This window comes from Cebus imitator, unplaced genomic scaffold, assembly GCF_001604975.1.
Source record: "Cebus imitator isolate Cc_AM_T3 unplaced genomic scaffold, Cebus_imitator-1.0 Scaffold280, whole genome shotgun sequence".
Classification (NCBI taxonomy): domain Eukaryota; kingdom Metazoa; phylum Chordata; class Mammalia; order Primates; family Cebidae; genus Cebus; species Cebus imitator.
In genome coordinates, this window is record NW_016107595.1 from 3620822 (window position 1) to 3631602 (window position 10781).

The 10781-nt window shown below is 55.0% G+C and overlaps 2 protein-coding genes across 4 annotated transcripts in view; both read right to left on the bottom strand.

Moving 5' to 3' along the window:
* Positions 1-5742, bottom strand: part of LOC108284599 (GEM interacting protein) — a 15156-nt gene extending 9414 nt beyond the window's left edge. Inside the window, exons 1-7 of one of the 3 annotated variants that reach the window (XM_017501391.2) lie at positions 5569-5742; positions 4605-4689; positions 3862-3937; positions 3697-3754; positions 2958-3083; positions 2811-2875; positions 2604-2711 (exon numbers count right to left, since the gene is read on the bottom strand). In XM_017501391.2, the coding sequence (XP_017356880.1) occupies positions 2604-2711; positions 2811-2875; positions 2958-3083; positions 3697-3754; positions 3862-3937; positions 4605-4689; positions 5569-5587 (537 nt within the window). In that variant the 5' untranslated portion in view covers positions 5588-5742. The other 2 variants (XM_017501388.2, XM_017501392.2) reach the window with 2 other exon arrangements.
* A 1534-nt stretch (positions 5743-7276) lies between these two features.
* Positions 7277-10781, bottom strand: part of ATP13A1 (ATPase 13A1) — a 19396-nt gene continuing 15891 nt past the window's right edge. The window contains exons 20-26 of the mRNA XM_017501395.2: positions 9670-9830; positions 9485-9599; positions 9194-9390; positions 8274-8416; positions 7948-8059; positions 7722-7865; positions 7277-7607 (exon numbers count right to left, since the gene is read on the bottom strand). Coding sequence (XP_017356884.1) covers positions 7497-7607; positions 7722-7865; positions 7948-8059; positions 8274-8416; positions 9194-9390; positions 9485-9599; positions 9670-9830 — 983 coding nt within the window. The 3' untranslated portion in view covers positions 7277-7496. The remainder of the gene's footprint in view (positions 7608-7721; positions 7866-7947; positions 8060-8273; positions 8417-9193; positions 9391-9484; positions 9600-9669; positions 9831-10781) is intronic.

Here is a 10781-nt window from a genome sequence, read left to right on the forward strand (position 1 = left end):
CGGAGTTTCGCTCTTGTTACCCAGGCTGGAGTGCAATGGCGCGATCTCGGCTCACTGCAACCTCCGCCTCCTGGGTTCAGGCAATTCTCCTGCCTCAGCCTCCTGCGTAGCTGGGATTACAGGCACGCGCCACCATGCCTAGCTAATTTTTTGTATTTTTAGTAGAGACGAGGTTTCACCATGTTGACCAGGATGGTCTCGATCTTTTGACCTCGTGATCCACCCGCCTCGGCCTCCCAAAGTGCTGGGATTACACGGACTTTATTTATTTTATTTTTTTGAGATGGAGATTGCCCAGGCTGGAGTGCAACAGGTGATCTCAGCGAGCAATCTCAGCTCACTGCAACCTCCGCCTCCCTAGTTCAAGCGATTCTCCTGCCTCAGCCTCCCGAGTAGCTGGATTACAGGTGCCCACCACCACACCCAGATAATTTTTGCATTTTTAGTACAGACAGCGTTTTACCATGTTAGCCAGGCTGGTCTTGAACGCGTGATCTCAGGTGATCCACCTGCCTCGGTTTCCTAAAGTGCTGGGATTACAAGCATAAGCCACTATGCCTGGCCTCTTTTTTTCTTTTAGAGACAGGGTCTCCCTCTGTTGCCAAGGACGGAGTGCAAGTGAGCAATCATGGTTCACTGCAGTCTTGAACTTGAACTCCTCGGTTCAAGCAATCCTCTAGCCTCAGCCTCCCAGTAGCTAGGACTATAGGCATGTGCACTAGGCCCAGGTAATTAAAAAAAGAGAAATTCTTTTTTGAGATGGAGTCTTGTGATCTGGGCTCACTGCAACCTCTGCCTCCCAAGTTCAAGTGATTCTTCTCCCTCAGCCTCCTGAGTAGCTGGGATTACAGGCACGTACCACCAAGCCTGGCTAATTTTTTGTATTTTTAGTAGAGACAGGGTTTCGCCACGTTGGTCAGGCTGGTCTCGAACTCTTGACCTTGTGATCTGCTCACCTTGGCCTCCCTAACTGCTGGGATTTACAGGCATGAGCCACTGCATCTAGCTTTTTTGTTTGTTTGTTTTGTTTTGATTCGCCAGGCACAGTGGCTTATGCCTGTAATCCCAGCACTTTGAAAGGCTGAGGTGGGCAGATCACCTCAGGTTAAGAGTTCGAGACCAGCCTGACCAACATGGCAAAACCCTATCTCTACAAAAATACAAAAATTATACAAATGTGATGGCACACTCCTGTAGTCCCAGGTACTCGGGAGGCTGAGGCAGGAGAATCACTTGAACCTGGGAGGCGGAGATTGTAGTGAGCCCAGATCGTGCCACTGCACTCCAGCCTGGGCAATAAAGTGAAACTCTGTCTCAAAAAATATAAATAAGGCTGGACTCGGTGGCTCATGCCTGTAATCCCAGTGCTTTGGGAGGCCGAGGTGGGTGGATGATGAGGTCAGGAGTTTGACATCAGCCTGGCCAACAAGTTGAAACCTCGTTTCTACTAAAAATACAGAAAAACTAGCTGGGTGTGGTGGCAGGTGCCTGTAATCCCAGCTACTGGGGAGGCTAAGGCAGGAGAATCGCTTGAACCTGGGATGTGGAGGTCGCAGTGAGCCAAGACTGTACCACAGCACTCCAGCCTGGGCAACAGAGCAAGACTCTGTCGAAATAAATAAATAAATAATTTTTTTTTTGGTAGATGGAGACAGAGATCTCACTATGTTGCCTAGGTTCGTCTTCAACTCCTGGGCTCAGGCAATCCTCCAGCCTCAGCCTCCTAGTAGCTAGAACTATTAGCACCAGACCCAGCTAATTAAAAACCAATTTATTTTTTGTAGAGACAGGGTCTCCCTCTGTTACCTAGGTTGGTCTCAAACTCCTGTGCTCAAGCAATCCTCCCTCCTTGGCCTCCAGAAGTGCTGGGATTACAGGTGTGTGCCTGGCTACACCCTTTCCTAAGTCAGTATTCTCCTCCTGGGGTCTTCTCCAGACCTGCTCTCCCCGACCCCTATGTCCCGAAGTCTCAAGTGGTCACCTCATCCTTTCTGCCTGGATCCAGAGATGCCAAGACTTTCTTCCTGAGAACACTCAGCACCTTGTGCCCCTCCCCATAAATGAAAACGAAATTTTTGGCTGCGCATGGTGGCCTATTCCTGTAATCCTACCACTTTGGGAGGCCAAGGTGGGTGGATCAGGTGAGGTCAGGTGATCGAGACCAGCCTGGCTAACACGGTAAAACCCTGTCTCTACTAAAAATAGAAAAATTAGCCAGGAGTGGTGGCACGTGACTGTAAGTCCAGCTGCTCAGGCGGCTGAGGCAGGTGAACTGCTTGAACCTAGGAAGCAGAGGTTGCAGTGAGCCAAGATTATGCCATTGCACTCCAGCTTGGGTGACAGAGCAAGACTCTGCCTCAAAAAAAAAAAAAGCAAGAAAGAAAAGCAAAGTTTTGCAATTGCACAGGAAACCCAGCTTGAATCTTTGCTGGGTAACCTTGGGCAAGTTCCCAGGCATCCCTGGGCCTCAGCTTCCTCATCAGTGAAATGGTGATGTTGGTCGTGGTGCCTTCCTCCCAGCTTGCTGGGAACTGAGGGGATCAGGCGTGAAGGACAACAGGACAGCAGGGTACCCTCTGGAACATTCCACCCCACTGCCTCACCTGGTAGTAGTCTCTTTTCTGCTGGGCCAATGTCTCCATGGCCAGGGCTCCCAGGTTGAGGTCGTGCTCCAGAAACAGAGTGTAGATGTACTGCAGAGGCATGTGGCTCTGGGGGAGACAGAGTGGTACAGGAGGATACTGAAGATCTGTGGGAGCAAGGCTGGGGTTCTGGGGGTTTGGGCCCTCTGGGGGTCTGGTCATGACTACCTGCTGTTGAATGGACATCTTGCCAGCTTCAGCGATCTTCATGGTGCTTTTGGCAAACTCCAGCTCTGGAGGAAGAGAGAGGGCTGTGGGTCTGGCTGGGGACTGGGGACTGCCTGGTGCCTGGGGCTGGGCGGAAGGGGTCCTCACCATAGCTGGCTCTCTTTTCAGTCCAGGCAAGCAGTTCCTTGGCATAGCGGCTCCAGGTCTTGGCATATTCCAGGGCTGCATCCACACCCCCATTGGTCCGAATGAGCCGCAAATCCAGTTCCTCCCCTGGGGAAGATGGATGGACCTCTGACCTCTGTATCCTACTCTGCTATGGACGTCTTCCCTAAGCCCCCAGACCAGACCAGTGGCCCCTATCCTATACCCTCACAGCTCCCTTAACACTGCTTTGGGATCACTTATCCTGGTTGCAATTTTACAGATTCTCTGTTTTTGGTTTATTTTTTTAGACAGGGTCTTGTTCTGTTGCTCAGGCTGGAGGGCAGTGGCGTGATCATATCTCACTGCAGCCTCAAAGTCCTGGGCTCAATTGATCCTCTAGCCTCAGCTTCCAAAGTAGCTGGGACTACAGGACCATACCCAGCTAATTTAAATTTTTTTTTTTTTTTTTTTTTTTGGTAGGGATGGTGTCTCACTGTTGCTCAGGATGGTCTCGAATTTCTGGCCTCAAGTGATCCTGTCTCAGCCTCCTCCCTGCCTATTTTACAGATTCTCTACCCAGACGGGGGTCTCCCTAAGGGCTGGGACTGGGATCTGTGGTATGTACTGCCTTAGTCCCAAAACCTAAACAATGCCTGGCAAGGAAGAGAGGGTCAATGGTGACTTGTGGAAGGAAAGACTCCTTTCTGTCCCCACTATCCTGGCCTCCAAACCCCCCTACCTGTGAGGGGTGTAGGACCCTCTGGGGAGGGGCCGCTCCAACAGCTGGCTTCATTGGTCTGTGGGGGAGGGAGACAGTATCAGAAGCAAACAGGGCAGGGGCCTGGCCTTCCTAAGGCCCCCTGTGCCTGAAGCCTTCCTCCCTATTCCCCTAGTCCCAACTCACAACAGCGGCTGTGGGGGTCTTGTCAGGTTCTTGGTCTTCTGAGAGTAGAGGGTCTCCAGCCAGCATCTCAAAGGTCCTGGGGGGTAAAGATGTGTCAGGATGCCACCTTATACTCGGTCTGTCCTGCAAGGGGTCTTAGGGATCCTAGAGTTGTTTGTGGCAAACATCATCGCTGTGGCATCTCTTGTATCTGGGAGGTCTGAGGAATGGTATTATGGGGGAATCAGGTGAGTTTTTTAAAATGGGATTTGAGAAAGAGTCTGAAGGGCCCCAGGTAACTTTGGGGTTCATAGAGTAGGATTACAGGGATCACAAATGTTTTAAGGGGTTATAAGAAGGATATGTAGGGGTTCTAGGACCACTTTGGGGATTTCCAGTCTATTTAGCGGGGCACTTATGGGGTACCAGGGGTTCTAGGACCACTTTGGGGATTTCCAGTCTATTTAGCGGGGCACTTATGGGGTACCAGGGGTTCTAGGACCACTTTGGGGATTTCCAGTCTATTTAGCGGGGCACTTATGGGGTACCAGGGGTTCTAGGACCACTTTGGGGATTTCCAGTCTATTTAGAGGGGAACTTATGGGGTACCCAGGCATTTTAGAGGGTCCCATCCTACACTTCTCTGGCTATTAGGTACGTGGCTCCAGATGTTACAGGTTCCAAATGGGACTTCAGGGCACCTAAATGGTTAGGGGCTTGGGGCATCTTGGCAGGATTTGGGGGTGACCCAGGCTCAGACTCACACGTTCCCCAGTGAGATTTCAAGGTTGTCCAGGCTCCGGAAGATGTCACTGTACCTCTTCCTGCCCTCAGGAGCCGGGGGGAGGTCTGGGGGAGGGGAGTATAATACATGGGCTAACCACTGCCTCCTCCACCCATGGCATCTCAACCAGTCTTATTGGAGGGGGTGGAAGAGAAAGGGAAAAAGAGAGAGAGAGAGAGGGGTGTGGGGGCTTGGTTGGGGCCAACTTGAGGCAGGCAGATGGACTCACACACCACCAAACAGAGACCAGAGACAGCTGCTCAGGGAACAGAGACACCCACACCCTGGGTCTGCCTGGACCCAGAAGCAAACTAACAAAACAGATGCCCCAGATGCAATCACAGTGTCCAGAGAAGAGAGCAGGCCTGACAATGGAACCACAGGCTAGACAGATGGAAATACACAAGGGGCAGCCAGGCAGAGCCTAAGGCAGAAACACACATGGAGAGACTGAAGCCATGAGGGACATAAAGACCGAATGACACTACACACACAACACAGACACAAAGACGGCCGGAAACGCCAAGTCAGACTCTGCCACATTTCTGCTGCCCCCGCCCCTGCCCCTTCTCCTAGGGGGCCCAGACCAGCACTGCCCAGCTTCCGGGGGCTACAGAGGAGCCCTGTGGGGATCCTACCGCGTGGCCCTCTCCCTCAGCAGTCGTGACACCCTGCCCCCATCACAAAAATCAGAAGCAGAAGCGGCCACTTCCCCTTCCTGGGCCCCCTCCCCCAGGCATCCGGGGTGAGAGATCAGAAGAGGGAGAGGGAGTCAAGGGCTGATGTCCCGAACCCCTCCAGGCATACGGGTCCCCATAATGGAGGATCCTTGTGTCGTTCCCATTCAGGAACTTCTCTCCTGGCTCTCGGGACAAGTGTGTCCCCTCAATATAGGAAGCAGGGGACGGTCGGGGGAGGCCCCTCCTGAATCTCCGATCCCCTACCCGGCTCTGCTGCGTCCATGCCTGGGCCCGGGGATCGCTCTGCGGGGACCGGGATGGGGATAGGGTCTCACGCCGGTGGGGCCGAGCCCCAATTTCCTGCCGCCGCTGCCGCCGCTCGGGTTCCGCGTTGCTCCGCCCGGCGGAGGCCACGCCCCCACATCAAACCACGCCCCAAGTGGCCACACCCCCAAAGCCCGGAAGCCTTTATAGCACCCTGGTCTACCTGAGCCGCTTGAAGCTGGGTCGGGGCCGGTGCCCCCTGAGCGACCACCCAGGGCTGCAGTGCCCCTGACCTGGGCATCCTAGGACTTCATCTAGACCATAGTTTCCCTCCCAGATCTTTGTGCCGCCCCAAATCCCACGGAACCCCAGCGCCTTCCTACCCGAATGGTTGTAGAGTCCACCCGTCCCGGGGAGCCTGTCCCAGGAGCTCCCACAATCCACGACCGCAGTGATCCCCTTGCCCAAGGATTTCTCGGAGTCCTGAAACCACCTCGGCCTCACTGGATCCATGGTGCCCTCTAGTGGAGGCCTGATATTCTGCCCGATTCCAACTGAAATTCTAATACTCTGGAGCTGGAGAACCCCTGGCCTGGGGAACCCCCTGTGATCCTCAAAGCTGGATCAGGCTCGAGGCCCCAATTACAGCAAAGCAGGAAGCGGCCCTTTTAGGCAGGGGGTGGAGGTTTGTCCAGAAGCGCCAGCTCTGGGGTTGCCACAAGCCGCTTGTAAGCTGTAATGTTCCCATACCCAGCACTCAGTGGACTTTTGGGGCTGGAAATACAGACTTTAAAGTATGTTTATAACTTTACTTCCTAAAGGCTTTGGCTGCTAAGGAGGCAAGAATTCTCTGACTGGCTCTGTGTTGCCTACTCTGCAATTCTTGAGTTGTGATGAGTGAGTCCATTGAAAGGAAGGACACTGCTGAGCTAAGAGTCAAGCCAGGCTTCCGGGTCACATTGTAGCTGATGCTCAGCTAGAGCTCCCTGACCGTGACACGAGATGGTACAGCAGCGCAGGACCCCAAAGGTGTGACAGTCAATACTTGTAATGATGCGGATCATACTCCTCACGTCTCAGACACCACCAGAGAAGAAGGCATGCTGTTCTCTTATGTATTACGGGAAAGAAAAAAATACCACTCATTCTAAAGCTTCTCAGCGCCTGAGCTGTAAAAATGTGAAACCAACCATGAAAATATGGAGATACTATTTTTTCTTTTTTTTTGAGATGGAGTCTCGCTCTGTCGCCCAGGCTGGACTGCAGTGGTACGATCTCCACTCACGGCCACCTCCACCTTCCATGTTCAAGTGATTCTCATGCCTCCGCCTCCTGAGTAGCTGAAATTACAGGCACCCGCCCCCCACACCTGGCTAATCTTTGTACTTTTAGTAGAGATGGGGTTTCACCATGTTGGCCAGGCTAGTCTTGAACTCCTGATCTCAGGAGATCTGCCCACCTCGGCCTCCCACAGTGCTGGAATTACAGGCATGAGCCCCTGCACCCGGCCAGGGAGTGCTTGTTAAATTAGAAAATATGCACTGAATTTTCTGAGCAGGGACAAGTCCAAGTTCAACTGCTGAAAGTGCTAGAGGGTTTCACCAACATCGCACACCCTTTTGGGAGGGGGGTGGTGCCTTCTTCAGTGACCCTCTGTCCCCAGTCTCACAGAAAACACTGTGTGGCGCAGATGAGGTAGAGGCAGGGCTTTTTAAAATCTCAGATGCTGCTTTATTTACCAAAGGTGCTGGCTCGGGGCTGGCTCTGCCAAGCCAGCGGATGGCTGTGGGGGTCCCAGCTCAGTCTTCCAAGAGCGAGGCTGTACAGCCTTGCCGTGGGGGGTTGGGGACAGGGCTCCCTCCCGGGTCCCTGGTGGGGTTCCCGCCCAGCAGCAGCCAGGGTGGGCAGTGGGTACCAGCACTGCCATCTCAGGAAGGCACTTTCAGCTTCGGGGTCCCCAAGAAGAACTGCAGGACGCGGTCGGCCAGGAGCGCCAGGCAGAAGTCCAGGAGCAGGACCTGGGCGATGACCAGCTTGAACTGTGAGGGCAGGGAGGGATGGTGAGCTGGAGACCTGCAGCCTCGCCTAGGGTCACCGCCACAGGAAGGACCCATCAAGCTGAGCCCCAGGGTCACATCCACAGGGCCACTGACCTCCACAGGGATGTCCACGAGGCCAAACTGGCTGTTGAAGTCAGGCGAGGAGCCGAGGAGCAGGCCGACGATGGCCAGGAGTGACACTGCCAGACTCCACACCAGGGGCTTGTTCTCAGGCAGGCTCTCCATGAAGGGAGGGCCCTGTGGGGATGAGGGACAGATGGCTTCATGGGTGGGGCTGGGTGGGCAGACAGGGAGTGTTCAGGCGGGGCCCAGGCATCACCTTGTAGTTGATGGCGAAGGTGGCCATCTGCATGGCCATGGCCATGATGTAAACAGTGCTGTTGACCAGGCTTGGCTCAAACTCCTTGTACAAGTCCACGAACTGCTCCTGCCTGCAGGGACACATGGGGGTCAGGTCCCCGTCTTCTGCTCTGGCTCACACACTCTGTGACTTCCTGTTGCCCTGGTGCAGAGCCAGGGCCCTGCCTGTCCTGTGCCCCTCCCTGGTCACCCTGGACAACCCCCAGGCTCTCCTGCTGATGTCTGTGGAGTCACCCTCCTGCTACTCTCAGCTGCAGAGACATCCCTCCTCCGGGCAACACTTACTTCTCGGGGCTCCGGGCCTGGGCCTCACGGTACAGGTAGACGAGGCTCAGGAAGTGCACAAAGAACTGGAGCATGACGGTGAGGATAGTGTACAGGTTAAAGATGTTGGGAAGGGGTCGTTCTCGGGAAAGGGTCTTGAGAGGCTGCAGCAGCAAGGCAGGTTGAGGGGAGGTCAGGACCTGGCTCACTTGGGGCCACACTGACCACTCAGCAGGCAGTAACATCCCCTGCCTCCTGGGAGGCCTTGTGCAGAGCCGCCACCAAATCCTGGAGGATTCCTGGGTCGGCAGCAGTCCCCCAGCCCTGTCTGCCTATGACCCTGAGCCCAGGGCTGCTTCCCTAGCTGTGGATCCACCATCCAGCCTCCCAGTGGCAGCCACAGGGGCCTGAGAACCATGAAGCAGATCCTGCCCTCCCTGGAGCCCATGGGACAGGCACAATGCTGCCCAGCCAACCTCCCACTCCCTCCAGCTACCGGGGCCTCCCTGCCTCAGCCCATGCCTGGCTGAGGTCTTTCTGTATAGTTCCTGGCCACTGGCCCTCTGGTTCTTTACACCTCGGCCTGAGTGTCAGGTCACATAGACGTCCCCAGCTGTCCACCAGCCTGTCCTGTGTAGCCGGTGATCCACTTAGTTGCTTTTTACCCTCTTGATAATTGTTCCTTGTGGGGCTCTGCACGGCCCACCCTGGGATCCCTGCCCATGGACAGGTGTAGGACCCCAAGCTGTGCCACCTGGAAGGGTCTGGGAGCCTCAGTCCTCACCTGCCCTGCCGGCATTTCCTGGGCCATCCCAGCTACAGCCCCTACCTCTGGGGCCCTGGGTCCTGTCTGTAACCTGGGATGACAGTTCCTGTGCCTGTGACAGCCTGGCCCTGGCTAGCCCATGCATCCCTGACCTCCCAGCACCACTGGGGCCCACCTTGGAACGGGAGATGAAGAGGAAGCAGCCGGCCAGCAGCAGCCCCTGTAGGGTGGCCTGGAAGTCACTGAACTTGACCCCCTCCAGGTAGAGGACGCTCTGGCTGTAGGCCAGGATGAGGGCGTTGAGTGCCAGGATCTTGAACATCTGCAGCGTGGTCACCAGCGTGCAGCGGCCCTGCTTGATCACGTGGCAGACTGCAGGGTTGCGGGGAGGCAGCTTTGGGTGTGGGTGTGCTTACCAGCACCAGCGGGGGAATGGAGGAAGGGGAGCAGGGCTTGGGGGACTCACTGCACTGGATGGACGAGAGCTTGGAGGTGAAGGGTGCTGCGATGCTGGCGTCCCCCAGCTTCACAATGGGCGTGTTCTCATCCTCGAGGTCTCGAAGCACCTGGCTCAGGCGGTCCTGCAGGGTGGGCAGCAGGGTGTCAGCCCTGGCCAGGAAGGGGTGCAGAGCCTCCCCTCTTGGGACTTACCCTCTGGGAGGCCAGCTGCTCCTCGGAGGGAGGGAGCCCCGACCGCTGCTTGGCTGTCCTGGAGGTGGCTCTGATGCCACTGTTGTTCAGGGTTGGGCTGTCCCGGGGCCGCCGTCGCCGCTCCACGACCCGCTCAGGGGCATTGGCCAGGAGTGCCACACCTGCCAGGCAGGAGGGTGTCAGGCCCGGAGGAGCGGGCTCCATGGAGGGGCAGATTCGCTGGCCTCAGAGCCCCTGCTCCTGAAGCTCCACAGCTGGCTCCTGTCAGGACAGTTCCCAAACTTCCCCATTTCACTTGACCCCCTAAGGAGACCTCAGAGAGCACCCATGTTGCTTTCTACAAATTACTTTAAGAAAACAAACCACCGCTAACAAACTCCCACAACAAATGCGATGAAAAAACACATACTAGGCCGGGCACGGTGGCTCAAGCCTGTAATCCCAGCACTTTGGGAGGCAGAGATGGTCGGATCACCTGAGGTCAGGAGATCAAGACCAGCCTGGCTGATATGGTGAAACCCCGTTTCTACTAATAATACAAAAATTAGCTGGGGGTGGTGGCACGTGCCTTTAATTCCAGCTACTCAGGAGGCTGAGGCAAGAGAATCGCTTGAACCTGGGGGGCAGAGGATGCGATGAGCTGAGATCACACCACTGCACTCTAGCCTGGGCAACAGAGTAAGACACGGTCTCAAAAACTGAATTGATTTCAAAAGAAATCGCCAAGGAGCGTGATTCTAGGAGGCAAACAATACTCAAAAATTGTTTTATAGATAAAAACAGATAAATATTGGAAAACAAAAAAAACAATGTGAGGTTGATCTTTAAAGTTCATTTTAACACCTCTGTTCTTGTAAAAAAAACACAAAACAAAACAAAACAAAAACACAGCCAGGTGAGGTGGCTCAAGCCTGTAATCCCAGCACTTTGGGAGGCCGAGGCGGGTGGATCACAAGGTCAAGAGATCGAGACCATCCTGGTCAACATGGTGAAACCCCGTCTCTACTAAAGCTACAAAAAATCAGCTGGGCCATGGTGGCGCGTGCCTGTAATCCCAGCTACTCAGGAGGCTGAGGCAGGAGAATTGCCTGAACCCAGGAGGCGGAAGTTGC